Source organism: Narcine bancroftii, chromosome 11 (genome assembly GCF_036971445.1).
Source record: "Narcine bancroftii isolate sNarBan1 chromosome 11, sNarBan1.hap1, whole genome shotgun sequence".
Classification (NCBI taxonomy): domain Eukaryota; kingdom Metazoa; phylum Chordata; class Chondrichthyes; order Torpediniformes; family Narcinidae; genus Narcine; species Narcine bancroftii.
This window is the reverse complement of record NC_091479.1, coordinates 63,027,428-63,046,153: the sequence shown is the minus strand read 5'-3', so window position 1 is coordinate 63,046,153 and position 18,726 is coordinate 63,027,428. Positions and strand designations below refer to the sequence as shown.

Sequence of the window (18,726 nt, the reverse complement as noted above, 5' to 3'; positions counted from 1 at the left end):
ATACAAACTCCTTCCAGGCGGAGATGGATTTGAACCCCGGTCACTGGCGCTCTAATGGTGTGATATTAACCACAGAGCTAACCATGCGGTCCTTATCAAAAGGGCTCTTTCATTAAAACTTTTACTTCCTGTGTTATCATTCAAGAGCAGGCTTTGATAAATTTGTTAGAGGATTAATTTCTTACAAAGGGCTTTTCAATTTCAGAAGAGATTCCAAGTGATGAGGATGACATTCTTGAGACAGATCAGCAGTACCTCGATATGCTGGAGCAGCATCAGTCTGAGGAAGATGAGGAGGATGAGGGTGATGATGAATGGGATGAAGATGGGTTAGAAGAAACTGCTCTGGAAGGTTTCTCAACACCTTTTGATGAAGACAACACCATTGATGAATATCAGATTTTTACATCTGCTTTACTAAGTATGTTTATGGCACAGCACACGTCCATAGGCCAATATTGACATTCCTTCAACAACTTGATTGTGTCATTTATTTAAGTTTGTGAGTGCTTTTATTTCTGACATAATATGGATAATTTCCTTGGATCAGGATTCCAGATCAATTCAACATAAGTAAAATATAAGATCAGCATATTGTGAGGGTAATGATAAACCACAGATGTGGTTATTTTGATGTGTTATTTTGATAATTTCACTGTCGATACAAATGGACACAGAGAAAAGAATGTCCTTTTGACATTTCTATCGTGTTGCAATCTGACACCGTGTCATGCTATTGAGAAAATGGGGAATAAAGGTTGGTAAAATGTGGTGATTATGTGGTTCTGCAGAAAATCACATTTTGCCAGTGCATTCCATCCATATTTATGTGGCTTGAAAGCAAGAATGAACAGCTTAAAACATCTCTAATAATTGTGAGTTGCCTTTTTGAAAGGTGTGTACAAAATGACACTGATTATATAAAATCAACATTTGCATGCAATCAGAGAAAGGTGCATTTACATGAGATTTTGTGCTCTTCTTTCTGGAATCATTTTCAGGAATACAGAGTGTGGATACTGCCTGGTACCAGACTCTCACTGCTCCTTTGAGCGAGGACCAGAAGAAACAATTGCAGGAGATCTTCACACTAACAGAACAGAGGAAAAATGCAGCTGGTGAGTGCCAAGCACAGGACCATGTATTTTACTTTAAAAAAATATTTTATTGATATTTAATATTTTTTCAATAGAAAAAAATGAACAATACAATCATGATGATGTGTAGAAATTCAGAAGTACAGTACAAACATAATGATACAATAGAACCTAGCAAAAAAGGGAAAAAAGAAAAAAACAATAAATTCTTAACCCCTTCCCCTAAGCAAGGTTGTGAAGGGTGACATTTAAAAAATTCAAGTGGCATAATCTTGGAGAGAGACAGCACTATCCCAAAATTCCAAATCAACACTAACTCTTAAAGTTTTGATAGTAGTCCATAAACGAGCCCCATATCGTTTGGAATTTGATCTTAGAATCAATAATAGCATATCTAATTTTTTTCCAAGTTTAAACAAAACATAATATCCTTTAGCCATTGTGCATGTGAGGGTGAAATATTGTCTTTCCATTTAATCAAAATTGCATGTCCGGCCATTAACAAAGAGGTTAGTATAACATCACTGTCACAAAGTATTCCAAAAAGAGCTTTTAAGGTGTTAGATTCCAATTTTAGTTTAAAAATTACCAATAGAGTTTGAAAAACTTCCTTCCAAAATTTTTCTTAGCTTGGGGCAGGTCCAGAACATGTGAATTAAAGAGGCATCAGCTCTTTTACAATCAAGGATTTATGTCCGGATAAAAACGAGGCAGTTTAACTTTACACATATATGCTCTATGAACCACTTTAAATTGCAACAGACAATGCTGTGCACATAAGGATGTTGTGTTAATCAGTTTAAGAATTGCATTCCATACCTTATTGGACATTAAAAAGTTCAAATCTTGCTCCTAGGCTTTCTTGATTTTAATTAACAGGAGTTGTTAAATTAGCGACATTGTCGTAAATAAGAGGTTGTAGTTCAAGGAGGTTATAAGGAGGTTGTAGTTCAAAAAATGTATCAAGAGTATTCGACTCTGTACTTTAAATGGACGGGAGGGGGGAGGTAGGGAGGGTGGGATGGGAGGAGGGCGGGGGGGAGAAAATGGCACTGTATATATTTGAAAAGGAAAAAGTATGTATCATGGTTAATGTGGTTTATGGTGTGAAAAATTAAAAATTAAAAAAAAAAGAGTATTCGACTCAAGAATTCCAGGAAAATTAGGAATCTGGGATTGACCAAAATGCCTAATTTGTAAATATCTAAAAAAGTGAATTTTAGATAAATTAAATTTCACACCCAATTGGTCAAAGGATGGAAAATTGTTATCAATAAAGAGGTCTTTAAAACATTTAATACCCAACCTATGCCACTCTTTAAAAGCTTCATCTTGCAAAGAAGGTTGAAAAAAATGATTGGATATAATTGGGCTAATAAGAGAAAAACTCTGAAATCCAAAAAAACCTTCTATATTGTTCCCATATTCTCAAACTGTGTTTAATGATTGGGTTGTCAGTTAATTTATATAAAGAATAGCCAACGAGGAAATATCCTTAGTAAAATTTAATTCCATGTGGGTATTCAACTCTATTATCAAATTTCAACAAAAGAATCAAGTTACGTAAATTGACTGCCCAATAATAAAATCTAAAATGTATTTTTAAGTGGAGCTGGAAATGAATATGTTTAGATTTGGCATAATCCACTCTTTCATCTCCATCCATTCCTAGCTTTGAAACTGCTTTCCACATAAACATAGTTTCTGCAGTACTAATATTCACCTGCTGATGTCACTAGGGACTCACTGGTCCTCTTGGTCCTCTGGTAGAACTTCAGTATTCCAACAAATAATTTTATAAGCTTTCTTCCCAACAATGGACGAGTTCAAATTATTCAGTTAAATTAATGTGTCCACTTTTGCAATCTGCAGCAAGATTGTTCAGACTGCTTTTATATTCTGAAACAAGCTAAAGGTTAACACTAGTGTGTGCAGTACAAAAAATATCCTTGTGCCTTCTCGTCTACCTTTTATGAGCACATTTTCCCGTCAAAAAACACCCATTTTATTCTCTGATGTTCATATGACATCCCTTTAAAAACATATGAGCATCAGTAATTTTATGTGCTTGTAATCCATAGAAAATTGTATGCCATTTGAAATAAATTTGCAGATTCATGACAAATTTTAATACTGGGTTAATTTAAAGACAATGAAAACTTGTAAAAGTGTGAAATATGAGGTAGGTTTTTGAAGCAATGGTCTAAACAGAGCAGGTGAAATTAATGTGGCCCTGTATTGTGCAGCTTAATTTTCTGGCTGCCAAATGTGATTTCTTAGAAACCATAGAAAAGTACACCACAGAAAACAGGCCATTCAGCCCCTCTAGTCTGCCAAAACATCATTCCTCTTGTCCCACTGACCTGCACCCATCCATAACCCTCCAGACCACTCCCATCCATGTATCTATTCAATTTATTCTTAAATCTTAAGCCCACGTTTATCACAACAGATGGCAGCTTGTTCCAAACTCCAACCACTCTCTGAGTGAAGAAGTTCCCCCTAATGTTCCCCCTAAACCTTTCACCCTAAAGCCATGTCTGGTCATATTTATCTTTCCCAATCTAAGTGGAAAGAACCGACTTGCATTTGGTCTGTCTATTCCCCTCATAATTTTGTAAATCTCGATCAAATCTCCCCTCATTCTTCTGCGTTCTTAAAGAATAAACTTCCAACCAGCTTAATCTTTCTCTGTAACTCAATTCCTGAAGGCTCAGCAACATTCTAGTAAATCTTCTTTGCACTCTTTTGATCTTACTATGGTTTGCGACCAGAACTGCACACAATCCTCCAAATTTGGCCTCACCAATGTCTTATACAACCTCCACCATAACATTCCTAACTCCTGTACTCAGTTCTTTGATTTATGAAGGCCAAGATGCTGAAGGCTTTCTTTACAACCCTACATGTGCTGCTACTTTCAAGAAATTATGTATTTGTATTCCCAGATCCCTTTGTTCCTCCGTACTTACCATTACTCTTTATGTCTTACCTTGGTTTGTCCTTCCAAAATGCAAAACCTCACACTTGTCTGCATTAAATTTCAACTGCCATTTTCTGGCCTATTTTACCAGTTGGTCCCGATCCCTCTGCAAGCTTTGAAAGCCTTCTTCAGTGTCCACAATGACTCATTGATCCAATCTCCCACATCACCTAGATCATTGATGTACACAATAAACAACAATGGTCCCAACACCGATCCCTGACGCACACCACTAATCACAGTCCTCCAGTCTGAGAAGCAATCATCCACTACCACTGTCTTTTCCCATTCAGCCAATTTCAAATCCATTTTACAGCCTCTCCATGGATACCTAGTGTCTGAACCTTCTGAATTAACCTCCTATGTGGGACTTTGTCAGAGACCTTACCAAAGTCAACATCCACAGCCTTTCCCTCATCTACTTTCTTGATAATCTCCTCAAAAAAAATTGTTAAACATGACCTTCCGTGCACAAAACCATGCTATTCTTAATCAGCCCTTGCTCTGTTATTTGTATAATTTGGATCAGAGTATGGACAGGAATAGTACAATATACAGAAGTTCTCATGCCTTTAATTGCAATACTGGTCAGACTACTTTTAGATCTATCTGAACATCACCCGTTAATGAGCATTTATTATGAATGACTTATTGCCACCTCATTGTTAAAATGACAAGAAAATTTTGATGTAAAAGATTTAGTTTCATTGCAAAGAAATCATATCTCAGTATGTTCTGCAGGAAGTATTTATTCCCAGTGGGAACGTGCCCAGCATACTCCTCTTTCTTTACCTGCTGTTTGACTTCTTAAATTTTTAGCAGATGCCTTGAAAGAAAGAAATGTCACTAAAACCCCTTTCACACTTGCAAGAGGACCCAGGAATTAATGGCCAATTGGCCTCAAAAGGATCTAGTGTGAAACCTCTCGAACAATCCCCGGCATCTGCAGATGCCAGCGTTGCAATCAGGCAAGTGTAGAATGGGCAATTGCATTCTGGGATAGAAATGACACATTTTGCGTGAGCACAGAAACATGATGGAAGAAAAGATATAAAGAAGGTATAAACTTTGCCCTGGGAAAGTTGCAGTGGGAGAGAGAGGAAATAAATAGCAAGAACGGACAATTTATAAACAGCATGGGAAAGTTGGTAGCGCTATCATGCACAATTTATAAAAACCATGGGAAAAAGCAATGGTGGACCTGATTTCCCAGTATGCCATGAGTGCTCTGTGCTTACAGCCCTTTCTGTGTTACTCAGCCTTCTGGGAGGGCATGTTCGCCATCGCTTTTTCCCACAGTATTTATAAATTTTGCACGATAGCGCTACCAACTTTCCCATGCTGTTTAAAAATAGTCCTCTATTGCTATTTATTGCTAGCACTTTCCCATGGTCCCTTATAAAGGTTTATATAGGTCAGCACAACAACAATGTACATAAAGCTTAATTATGTTGTAATTAGACATGATTAATTTTGTTCAAATATAAGATCATAATACACTGATCAGGATTTAGGGCAGGTTCACCATCGCTCAATGCGTCATGATGTCACTGGTAGCAGGTAGAACAGTCCTAACCCCGTGGATGGCTTCTTGCAAGTGTGAACACATGCATTTAAGAGTGGTCAAGTGAATAGCAAAAATATCATTCCTATCCCAGGACACTGAATTTAGTGGGATGCAAGGGTAAAGGGGGCTAAAGAAAGTTTTTTGGCATATTGGCCTTCGTCAATCAAAGTATTAAGTATGGGAGTTCAGATGTAATGCTGAAGTTTTACAAGACATTGTTAAGGCCGTTTGGAGAATTGTATGTAGTTTTGGTCTCCTACCCACAGGAAAGGAATCAATGAGATTGAAAGAGTGCAGAGAAGATTTACGAGGATGTTGCCAGTTTTTAAGGAACTGAGTTACTGGGAAAGGTTGAAAGTGTCAGAGAATGAGGGGAGAATGGAGGTTTATATATAGACAATAGATAGGGTTAATGCACACAGGATTTTTCCACTGAGTTTGAGTGAGACGATAAGTAGAGGACATGAGTTAAGAGTGAAAGGTGAAATATTTATGGGGAATATTGGGGGAACATATTTACTCAGAGGGAGGTGAGAGTGTGGATCGAGCTGCCAATTGAGGCAGTGGATGCAGGTTCACTTTTGACATTTAAGAGCTGATTGAATAGGTACAGGGATGGAAGGAGGGCTGTGGTCTAGGTGCAGGATGATGGGACAAGGCAGAAGAATAGTTCAGCACAGACTAAATGGGCCACCTTTTACGGTTCTGGTGCAAATGAAATGTTGATAGTCAGTGCTAATAGTGGGCTGAAGGGCCTGTTTCTGTGGTTTATGTTTGTATGTCTTTGATTTTTTTCTTTCCTAGAATCCAAGAAAATTGAAGGACAAGGTGGCTACAAATTTGACATGACCGCACCCGTTCCAACAATGTTTAATTTTGGAGCAGCTCCAGGGAGCAATTGAACTACATATGGCATCTTATTAAATTTCAGGGCATCATGAAGAAAAATCTTTCATCCATCATTACAGAAGGTATTAAAAAGCCTTCGAGATTGTAGTGAACCCTTTCAATGCTGGCTTGTCACTCAATTATCATTTGAGGGTTTTGTCGGTTTCTTTACTTTTCTCTCAACGTGAGTGAAAGTCATCTGCCCTCCCTTCTCTGCAGGCACTATGGAGAATGGTTTGGTTTGCCACCACCTCTCAGGTTCCCAAAACACACGCATTTGACGGGTTAATACAGATACATAGTGCCTTCTGTCACACGTCGATTGCCTCAGATTTTAGTTTGGAAGGAAGTAGTATGATTTTAAAGAAAAGTACTTTATCCATGTTTTTTTTAAATATTTACCAGAGATTTAAAACAAAATCTGTTTATTCCAGCTCTGCTATTTTAAAACTTCTGTGTGGTAACTATTTTAATGTTTAAAATATTTATCCTTGGTATCAACCTGTCGGTTTCTGTGATCTGTGACGACAGTGGTAGCCTAGAATTAAACAAGTTGCAACTTTGTAAAAGATTAATGGAAATTCACAAGTCAGACTTGGAGGACGGTCACAATTCCTTTTTTTCTGAAAGGGAGGCAGAATTGAATAATTATGTGTACAGTGAAAAATTATCAATTTTCTGGCAGTATGTTTAACTGTTGAATGGAATCCATGAGAACTTTAGATTTTGGAACATGAATTATTTTTTTTATGTTATATAAAATGTGAAGTGCCCATCCAGGTAAAGCAATGGTCACCGCAAGTTACTGTACCTTTACATCAGTTCTTTGAGAGAGCTTGTGAGTTTTCATTCTCAGCTATTGGATGCCTCAATAAACCCTTTGGTTGAGCACATGTTTGTCCAAATGCATTGTGTTTCAAAACCCCAGTGGGATCACAAACTTCACCAGTTTATGGCATATGCCATCTTGAACTTTTAACAGAGTGAGAGGAAAGGAAAACATCCATTGATCATTTGCTTGAACCATAAACTGTTTCTTTAACAACAGGCACTACCTGACATCATTCTTTTTCATCATTTTGTGCTTTTACGAATCATAAATCTGGTGGTATCCAATGTAAACAAGAAAATTCCCAGTGGAATATTCTACAAGAATTCACATTGTAAATTCAATGGGGCAAAATAATTTCGAAGTAAGTTTTCTTCCAGCATGTTAGAAAGAAATCAACAGTTGTTACCCAGAAAACATCAGTAAATCCAATTTTCAGGCTTTTGGTTAGTCACAAAAGTTTTCAGGAAAAAAAATCATCTTGGTTTGGATAAATCCAGATAAATGGATGTCAAATATGTGTCAAGTGACCTGTTGAAGTTAATTTGTGGTCTGCACTGGGCTCTGAGATGAATTGGTGGTGTTTTTAAATTGGTGGAGGAGTAGCTGATGGTGTGTGAGATAGAACAATGTCCCATTACAGAAAGGATGTGGAGGCTTTGGAAAGGGTACAGAAGAGTTTTACCTGGTTATGAAGGAATGAGTTGTGGGGAGAGATTGGACAAACTGTTTTCTCTAGAATGTAGGAGCTAAGAGGAGACCTGTTAGAGGGTGACAGCCAGAATCTTTTCCCAAGTGCAAAAGTGTCACATACCTGTATTGTGAAGGGTTGTGGCTGTCACATGACAGCACAGCCCACTACCTGGTCAGAAGATACACCACCTGCCAATTGCCATTGGCTAATTTACATACCTTTGTACTTGGCCTTGGGCCATTGGCCTTTGTAATCGATTAGACCTTGCTGGCACCGCCGAGCCATTGATCCCTGAAATTACCTGGGCTGGACCTTCCAGCCCTCCTGTTCTTGGCCTTGGGCCTTTGGCTGTTGTAATCGATTAGACTTTGTTGGCACTGAGCTATCGTACTCCTGTAAATTACCTGTGCTGAACCCTCCAGCACCATAAAGGGTGCCATGTGCTCAGCTCGCTCTCTTTGCCATCTTCGAGGGTCCACCCTGCTTCACTCCAGACCGAGCGCCATAGAATGGTGCTGGAGAATCGTTGGGTGAGGTGTGCACTGTTATAGGGTTGGGACCATTTTAGTTAGTGTTCTAGTAGCATAGAACTGTGCCTGCACTGAGTCGAGGGGTGGTGGGTACCGTATTGTTCTTCCTTGATTGTTGTATGTACCCAGTTTGTGTGTGTGTGTGTGTGTGTGTGTGTAATCCATCCCCGATGCGATTTTCCCACGTTCACTATAAATTGTGTGCCTATGTTTTATTCCCAGTGCAATTTTCCCACGCTCGTCTATAAGCTGCACACGTGTGTGTTTTATTTCTGTCACCATTTTCCCACGCTTGTCTTTTGTAAATAAAATCATTTAATACAAGACGGTGTTCAGAGTCCTTGCTTTTGAGACCCATCGAATCTGTATTCACGCTCACAACAATTGGTACTATGACCAGGGTCTCAAAGGTCTTGGCTGAACACAGACGCAGGGTGGAATGTTCTGGAACAGGAGCAAGAAAGCCACTGCAGGAACCAAGAATAGGATTTTTGGGTGAACCGACAAGAGGGAGGGATTGGGAGCTTGGCCAGCATGCTAAAGGACCATGGTAAACCAGTGGACTAGTCCGAGCAGTTAGATCAGCGTGGTGAGGAAAATGGGGCACCACATGGTCTCCATCCTTAAGAAGTTGGGGTTTCTCAAGGCTAGAGGGGGGGGGGGGTCAAAGGGGTTCCCTTTGGCTGTTTGCATCCTTCCTGAGATGCCAGGTCAGGATTACTGACCAGATACAAAATATGTGTCACCAAAAAGACACAGAGATAGATGTGCTCCAACAGCACTGCTGTATGCTGCAGGAGGGCAGTCCTGAGCCAATGACCTCGAGGCTAGAGGTACCAAGGATGCCTGCAGGCTGATCCAAATGGCAGCCAGGCCCACCTAAAAGTTAAGTGGTCCGACGCAACGACAAGCTGGATTCATGGCTGGGGGATGGACAATGATGAGGAGGGGGAGCCCGAGGAGCCTGGGTTCTATCACGCATGCTCTCCCCAACCCCCATGCACCCGACTGCCTGCAGGCTCAATCCGCACCCACCACAAGGAGCACCCGCCACAGCACAGTGCACCTTAGAGGGGAGGTGGGTGAGGATGAAGAGGCCGCAGGGGAATGTGCCCGTAGTCACTCTGGGATGACAGAGACCTGGGATTTCTCATCCGAGGAGCTGATACATTTGGCAAATCAGAGCTGCCAACAGCTGGGCTGAGCACCTGTCTGCATGGCTGCTCCGACTCTGGGATGAGGGATCCCCCCCCCCCGAAATGAGCCTTTCTCACCAGGGTGAGCACCTTGTGGAACCTGTCCGACTAGCAAAGTGTTAACAATGCCCGACGGGGACCCCAGGAAGGGCTCTGCCAGCTCTACCCTGTGGGATCAGGTAGTGACTGCTGTGACGTCCTTGAGTGGGACTTACACAGGTGGCTGCACTGGAGCATGGTCGGTGAGGGCACCAGGATCATGAGGGAGTGGGCACTGGTGAATGGCATTTACAAGGGAGCCTGTGATCGCAACTTTTTAGGTGACCAGTGTTAGGTAAAAACATCATGAGCTGGGAATGTAGAGGGAGTCACCCAGTGCTGGGCCGTAACAAGATGCAGTTGTGACCTTGTACTCTCAAGATAAGAGTGGGGATGACAAATTGATGTGCAGGAGGCTAGCAGAGAGGGACAGCAACAGTTTATTCATTGGACAATGTCATGGTATGATAATTTACTAAGTACGTATCCTAAGGTATATAAAAAACACCATTTGCTGATAACGGCAGAATGCGCCTTCTCCATTTACCGTCCCCCAAATTTTCGGTGGCTCCCAGGGAGGCGTGATTTTTGATGCTCCAGGGCCCCGTCAATAATCAAATTCAGCACCTTCCCAAATATCGTCATCACACTGGGGTGCCTGGACTTGTTGATCACTCTGCCATCCCCCAATTTTCTGGGGCCGATCAAAGTGTCCACCCCTACCCCTTGCTTGTCCTCTTAAATTTCCTCCTCTTCCTCTATAGCCTCTAATAGAGGGTAATCCTTTTCCCCTTCCTCTCCCAGCCTCTGGACAGTCCCGCTGGTAGTGTCCAGGATTTTGGCAGTGCCAGCATAGGGTATGTTCTCCTCTATACATGGTACTTAGTGGTTTTTCCCAACCATACCTTACTTGGGGTCCCGGATTTATCACTGGCCGCATGGCCTGTGGGACTATCTGTTGGGCCGCTAGTTTAATCCCTATTTGTTCTATGGCTCTCATCAATTTATCGGTTGTCTTGTCCACTCCCTTCTGGGATGCACTTCTGACTTAGCCTTCTCTGATTGACGATGTTGTTTGAGTGCATGTGTCAGGTGTCTTTTCCACAAGTCCTCTGACATCTTCTCTAATCCCACAATGTCCCTTAATTTTGCTTGAACCGGACCAGGTAGTCCGTTTATTGTCCCATTACGAAAATGAGCATTTCCCAGGGGGCTGTGGTCGGGTCTTTCTCCAGTCCCTGTCTCCCATAAGTCCCATGCTCGAGAGAGGTACTCGTGCGCAGTCTCCCCTTCTTTTAGTTGGAGGGTTACCAAGGCGTCCAAACTATAGGGTGTAAGGAATGTTTCTATAAGTGCTTCCCAAAATCTATTTCGAAGTGGGTCAAATTCTATTTCATCTGCTTCTAAGGATTCTCTCTATTTGCTTCAGGGCCCCTTCTGCCTTCATTTTTATCATGATAGTTCTGACATCTGCGAGTGCTAATTGTTCTTGACAGGTTTCTCGTTCAAAACAAGAGATCCATGGACCAGCCCCATTACTCAATGGAGGAAGTTTTTTCATTAGACTCTCTAAGTCCATTCGTGACCAGGGTACATATTTTTGATTTCCCCGCCCCGTGATCAGCAATGGGCATTGAGGTCTCAATTTTGGGGATTTCTGTTCCTTTTTTACTCTTGGAATACATCTATTTATTCCCCCCTGTTCAGACACCTCTTCGTCACTACTGTCACTGTCCCCGTCAGGTTCTGATGTCCCAGAGTCAAAGGTATATCGTTCACGTTCGTCTCTAAGATAATTTTTTCGGTTAGAGTCTAGTGGTTTCACGTCTTTCTCTTTCGTCCTAACTATGTCCAGGCGGTCATGTCTACTCTTCTCCCTCCCGAGTTTTTTAATGCTACTTTCCTCCCATGGTGGGTCGTATCTCGTTTCCTCATCTGTACTACACTCTCGTCCTTTATTCCTATAACTGTTCCTCCAGCTTTGAGTCCTGCTGACAGTGTTGGAGTTATCTTTTCCATTTCTTTCAATACACCTACCATTAATTCTTTTTGTTCCTTGCTGGTCTGCCCCAGCACATTCACATCTTTGTTTAAGTTTTCAACGTTATCCTGAACCTTTTTCATGTTCCTTTTCTGCGTCTCTAAATCTTTTTCTATTTTCTTGGATTCCACGGGGGTCTCGACATCTATTACTCCCCCTTCTATTTTTAGTAAAGGGGCCTGTACCTTGTCTGACGTGTCCCTATTCCCGATGTTCCTGTCATGTCCCAGTGTTTCAATATCTGGATATAAGGGATGTGACTCTTGGGTCCTGTCTGGGGTGTCAGGGGTACCTTGTGACTCCACATATGCATAGGGCGGGGGTCTACAAGCTATTTCTACAGGGGCCATAATAGGTGGGTTATCGGGGAGACCAAATTCTTCGAGCTAGGACATCACGGTACTGCATCTCCTTGTCTCTCATCTTTTTTTGTTCAGACTCTCGATTAATGATTTTCCTTTCTATGTCCCGTTTTGTTTCTTCCAGCTTATCTAAGACTATGTTTTAAAATTTTGTTTCCCTCACCTGTCAGGAACATCTCATTGCTCCCGGGTAACCATCCCCTCTTCCTCCAACGATCTACACATTTTCGGAGAATTTTTTGTTTCTCCAATGCCACATTACTGGTATTCCGCTTTCCTAACTCCTGATTAATTTCCTTAATAACTTGGTCAAAGGTCTTAGCAGGCAACTGTGTAGCCATTGCTGCGGGACCGCTTCCTAATGCTTCTCTTAATTTAGGTTCTTGTCCGTTAAGAGGATCTATGTTAACAAAAACCGCCTTTAAAAATGTCTCCTTACAGGCCGGATGACAAAGGTTTTTTAGCGAAACAGTCTCCAAGCCTGTTTCTCCGGTGGACCTCAGACTATCCTGTGTACTCTGAATGCCCGTCTTCCACTCTCTTTTTTCCCAAAGAGGTCGGAAGGTTAGGTTACAACTAGGAAACCAAGTTTCTGGGGTATATTTTTGTCCAGTTTCCCTGTACCAATCTATGAATTTATGTAACTTTATCTCCTTGGTGATGCTGGGAATACCCTCTTTTAACTTATCAAAAATACTTCGAATAAACCGGGTGTCTCTTAAGATTCTGTCAACTTTTTCATTGATATCTCCTACCTGATCTGGACACAGCTTTTTCAGCCTTTCGTCGTCGTCCTTGTTCACCAGGCAGGCATCCCTGAGTACTCTTTTTGTCGTCTCAAGGTCTCTTATGTCCGCTGTGGTATTCCACCACGGCGAATTGGGGAAATAAATTCTTAAGTTTTCAAGTGTACAAACATTATCATACCTACCGGACATTTATAAGTGAGTCTTTATATACAATTGAGACCAATAAGCCTGAACCTTCGTTTTCTTTCAAAGCCCAACCTTCACGTGGGAGATTTCTCCTCTTAATAACCAGTTTAGGGCAGAAAACTCAGGTCCCCAATTGTTCATAGACCACCTTCTCACTCTATTGGACTTTGCAATGACACAATAAAGACTTTTTAAACTCTAGTAGTTTGTCGGCGAAGCACTTATCAAATGTCACTCAACCACCTTAAGGACTTTTCTTCTCTCTGTAACCACTTACGTGTTACAATCCCGGCAGGTGACGACCTTCAATTAATGGTCGTCTAATTTGTCCGATCTCCAGTTCTTACTGACAATCATAAAGATTTTAAAAGAGAGAATTTTGTTAAAACAGGCTTCTCTGGACCTTTTTATCAGCCGGCTGAGATGATTGTCAAGAAAAACAGAAACCGTCGTCCAGTGTCCACTCACCCATCACGTCGGGGTCACCAAATTGTTAGGTCTGCTTTGTTCATGAATGAGTGAGTCAAACACCAGACTGAGTCGAAATTAAGGTTCTTTGTTCTTTATTGCCGGATTGTAACACTTGCAACTAACAGTGTTAGTTGGAGAAGGCGCATTCTGCCGTTATCAGCAAGTGGTGTTTTTTATATACCTTAGGATACGTACTTAGTAAATTATCATACCATGACATTGTCCAATGAATAAACTGTTGCTGTCCCTCTCTGCTAGCCTCCTGCACATCAATTTGTCATCCCCACTCTTATCTTGAGAGTACAAGGTCACAACTGCATCTTGTTACGGCCCAGCACTGGGTGACTCCCTCTACATTCCCAGCTCATGATGTTTTTACCTAACACCAGCTAGCGGGATACCTGGTCACCGCCATATGTCCTGATTTAGGTCAGTGGTCCTACCCCTCATCCTACCAGACTGTGTGGGACACCATCAACCTGGAAGAGCTAGACTACATGCACTGGGGGGGAGGGGGGGGGGACGACACCCACTCAGGTCCGTAGGGCAGAGTCAAGGGCTGGAGACACAACCCCGCATTTCACGTGCAAATAACTATACCTGGATCTGCTGCACGGACGACACAGCATCAATGGGATCCTGACCTCCACCATTTATGCGCTGTGGAAAGAGCTTTGCAGGGGGGAAACAAGGCCAGGGAAAGCCCACAACCACCCTGGGATCAACCTGACCCAGGGGACATCTCCAACCTCTGGACCAGGCAGGCTATTCCTGCTGACACTGCCTCTGCCTCACCCCCACTCAAAACAATCTCTCCTGTCCTCAAGGCAGAGCTCAGAGACCTGCTGAGACAGGAACTGTCCCGTCTCCGCCAATAGGAAAATTCATCCATGGGGGGGGAGGGGTGGCAGACTTCCACCCTTCTCCCATAGGATGAAGGCAATGCCCTGGCACATTTGTTCCATCGCCTTCTCCCAACTGGGGGACCTAAGGCCATGTATACCCGTTACTGTACACGGGGAAGGGGGAAATGTATAGAGGTGAACTTGCATTCACTTGGGATGGGAGGTGATGTACATTCTGTCACCTACCTCAAGGCTAAATTCCTAGCCCTACTATCTGCCATGGTTTAATCTCCAGCAATTTACAACACATGCAACTTCCTTTAGAGATGTTCATTGTTCAGCATATCAATGACATCCTCCTACAAGGCACATCTGAGACCATTGTCTCAGATGCTAGTCTCCTCCCTTGGAACGGGTCTGGCCATTAATACTGATAAGGTGCAGGGCCCCAGCCAGAATGTCCAATTTCTCAGAATACAATGGCACTCAGGCCAAAGAGATATTCCCGAGAATAATCTTTTGAATTTTGCCGTCCTCTCAAATAAAACTGACCCCCAGAGCTTTGTGGGCCTCCTAGGTTATTGGCAGCACCATATACCCCTCCTTATCATGCTCCGTAGACCACCTTATAGGGCCTCCTGTAAGAAGGCTACATTCTTAGGGGATCTGAACAGCAGGCTGCTGTTGAACAAGCACTACCATTTGCCAGGCATGTGTCCCTTTTGAATTACAGGTCTCAGCCAGTGAGGCAGACACCAAATGGAACCTCTAGTAGAAGATCCAAGGGTACAGAGACCTGCTCTGTTTCAGGACACCTTCCTCAGAACCGGTTATGAATTTGCTAGCACCTCTAACAGATCTGACTGCAGGATTTGCGTGCGAACCCCAGCACACTCTGATAAAGCTCTTCCACTTTCGCCAATCTCACTGGATGATTTTAAATTGAACTGTTTGCATAGACTTTATGTTCCTGTGGGTTTTGGCATATCTGTTTGTGGGTTCTAAATGGCAGTCCCCCACCACTACATAACATTTCTTCCAGCGATTCCAGACAGGGTTGGTGTTTCAGGAATCGGTATCTCCCTCCCTATAATTTGACTTCCACCCAAGTCCTGACTCTTCGGGTCATTCCACAGCTGGTGAGCTGACAAGGAATGCTTGTCCAGGCTCCCAAATGAGCACGGTTCCAACCTTTCAGTCAAGACTGGTTTCCGGGTGCCCCAGTGACCACTGCTGATGGTTCCGCTAAACTGGGGGCTCCCTGGACTTTGAATGGGGCCCACTGGATTTGTGGCCATCGTGCCTTCCCATTGCTCTCTGCAAGCTGGTACGGTTGCTGCTTTCCAGCGTTTGTGGTGCCCTACATCCACTTGGGGAGCACCCAACATACAGTGGTCACTAGGACAAGAGGGCCATTATAGAGGCAGAGAGATTTTGGATGATAGCCTTTCCCAGGTATGGTATGGCCCGATTGTCCCATGAGGTCATCCAGATGACCCGGGTGCTGGAGACGTTGGCCAACGAAATGGCAGCAGCATTACAACATTCCGAATACGCTCCGACTCGAACGGTGGCAGAACTGATGGCCATCAGGATGGTCACCTTGCAGAATCGACTGACCCTTGCTACCTACTCGCTGTTGATGGTGGTACCAGTGCAGTGATTGGTGGGGAGTGCTGCACATTTATCTCTGACGAGTTAAGAAATATCACCCACTTGGCTAACATTCAGAAGTTGAGGGATCAATTCCTCTCAGCATGACACCTCGTGGGGAAACTGGTAGCCTTTTGGGTCTCTGGGGTTGGGGGATGGTGGGCAACTGTCATCCACTGGGCGACTGGTCTCATTCTCGTAATTTGTTTCTGTATATTATGTTGAGCTTGCCAGATTATCAAGAGTATGCCTGCCTTTCATTTGTCCTGTATATTACAAGTTGTTTTAGCTGAGAACTAGTTGAAGTCATAACTTATCAGACTGTTAACAGTAAGACTTCTATTAAGATAAATTAGTTTTCTTCTGAGTTTCCATGTAATGATTGGTGTGTTGTGTGACTTTTGAGGGGTAGGTTGTATTGTGAAAGGTGGTGGGTGTCACGTGACTGCACCACCCACTACCTGGTCAGAAGACACAGCACCTGCCAATCAAGGTTTTGCTCTACCCCACCCATTAGTGCACACCTTGCTGTTGGCTAATTTAAATACCTTTGTACCTGGCCTTGGGCCATTGACCTTTGTAATCAACTTTACCTTGCAGGCACCGAGCCATTGAACCCTGTAAATTACCTGGGATGGACCTTCCAGCCCTCTTTTACTTGGCCTTGGGCCATTGGCTGTTATAATTGATTAGAACTTGCTGGCACCGAGCCATTGGTCTTCTGTAAATTAACAGGGCTGGATGTTCCAGCCCTCCAGCACAATAAGAGGTGCCACGTGTGCTCAGCTCGCTCTCTTTGCCATCTTCAAGGAACCACCCTGCTTCACTCCAGGCCAAGTACCGTTGAACAGCGCTGGAGAACCATTTGATGAGGTGTGCACTGTTTTAGGCTGTTATAATTAGTGTCCCTAGTAGCATAGAGCCATGCCTGCTCTGAGTCAAGGTGTGTTCTTTTTAAATATTTTATTTTAATTTTTAATTTTTCAAGACTCACATACATCATATAAATAGTATTTTAAAATTATAGTCTCATCTGATTACCCAAATCTCACCCCCCCTCCCCTGCCCTCGTCTCCCAACTGCTAACATTAAAATAAACAATTGTCCAAAAAAAAATGAAGGGGTGTTTGACCCTTCATTAATTTGATCCTCAGGAATTCAATGCTATTAACCTAACTATATTATTTAAATATTTTTGGGGGAATTAATTATATCCTTAAGCCAGTTTGATTCAAATAAGATTGCCATATTTTAACAAACATGTCATATTACTCTCAAAGATTATGTTATCTTTTCCAGGGAGGCACAACTTTGCATTTCCGTATTCCAGCGGGTAATAAGTCGAACTTCTATATATCAGCTGTACATTTCCTGGCTACCGCTAGTGCAATCAATAGTTTTGTGTCAATAATATTGTATTGTTCTTCCTTGATTGTTGTATGTATGCAGTTTGTTGTGTGTGTGTGTATATTTTATCCCCAGTGCAATTTTCCTGCACTCATCTACAAACTGCATGCATTTGTGTTATTTTCGTTACCATTTTCCCATGCTCATCTTTTGTCAATAAAATCATTTACTACCAGACATTCAGTGTCCTCGCTTTTGAGACCCATCTAATCTGTTTTCTCATTCACAACAATGCCAGAAGATGTATATTTTGGGTTAGGGGAGGAAGTTCAAGGGAGATGTACATTTTACCCAGAGAGGTAAAATGCTGGGAGTAGTGCTGGGAACAGATAACAAAATAGTAACATTAAAGAGTTTCTTGATGGACACATAAACATAAGGAGGGATATCTATCAAGTGGAACTAATCAAATTTTAGTTTGATTTGGACATGGTATTCAGCACAGAAATATTGGCTAAAAAGCCTTTTCCTATGCTGTGCTGTTCTGTCACAGGTTATGAGGGAAAAGGTGGGTCTAATGCTATTGCTCTAAGATGTGGTATAAACTTTGAAAGGCCTCGTCGTGTGGGGAAAAAAAATGAAAATTAAGGTTAGATGATAAAAAGATTTTGATCTGTAGTAACCTGAATTAATTGATTGCATAAAATGAAAGCAGAATAGAAGACATTGCCCATAAATTACACATTATGTCATGTCACTGCTCCACTTTGTGAAATTGAATTGAACATAATGTGATTATCAGAGGATGAAGAATGTATGATCACACCAACCAATTTTCTTTTGCAATTAATATAATCAGATGAGATTTTCATTAACTTGTGCACTCCTTAACCGTTCAGAATCTTGGCCCTTAAAGACTTTTCTGTGCAGTGCGCATGTTGTTAATGACCCAAAATACTTGAATTATCATTCTTGGTTTGGTTACTCACCTGTCAGAATGGCTGAACAGTGGATTGCTTTGTAGCATCTATTAAAGAATCCAAAGTTGACTATCAAAAACACAACTGGCTTGGTTACTCATCAGTGTAGACTCTAACCTCTTGTATTAAATGAAACTATTTGGTAGTACTGGTGAGTAAAGACATTTTTTTTGTAAATTTTATTTTTCATTTGCATCAATACACATACAGTACTTATCTGTATCATACAGAATAAAAAGATTCAAAAAGAAGACACAATTTCATATTTT

The 18,726-nt window shown here is 42.0% G+C and overlaps 1 protein-coding gene across 8 annotated transcripts in view; it reads left to right on the top strand.

Moving 5' to 3' along the window:
- Positions 1-17,716, top strand: part of ipo8 (importin 8) — a 161,215-nt gene extending 143,499 nt beyond the window's left edge. For 4 of the 8 annotated variants that reach the window (XM_069903133.1, XM_069903131.1, XM_069903134.1 and 1 more), the window contains 3 exons: positions 206-421; positions 1,002-1,118; positions 6,452-7,428. In XM_069903133.1, the coding sequence (XP_069759234.1) occupies positions 206-421; positions 1,002-1,118; positions 6,452-6,549 (431 nt within the window). In that variant the 3' untranslated portion in view covers positions 6,550-7,428. Of the gene's footprint in view, positions 1-205; positions 422-1,001; positions 1,119-4,899; positions 5,049-6,451; positions 7,429-16,730; positions 17,004-17,429 lie in introns of those variants that run through there. The other 4 variants (XR_011346521.1, XR_011346522.1, XR_011346524.1 and 1 more) reach the window with 4 other exon arrangements.
- The last annotated feature ends 1,010 nt before the right edge of the window (positions 17,717-18,726 follow it).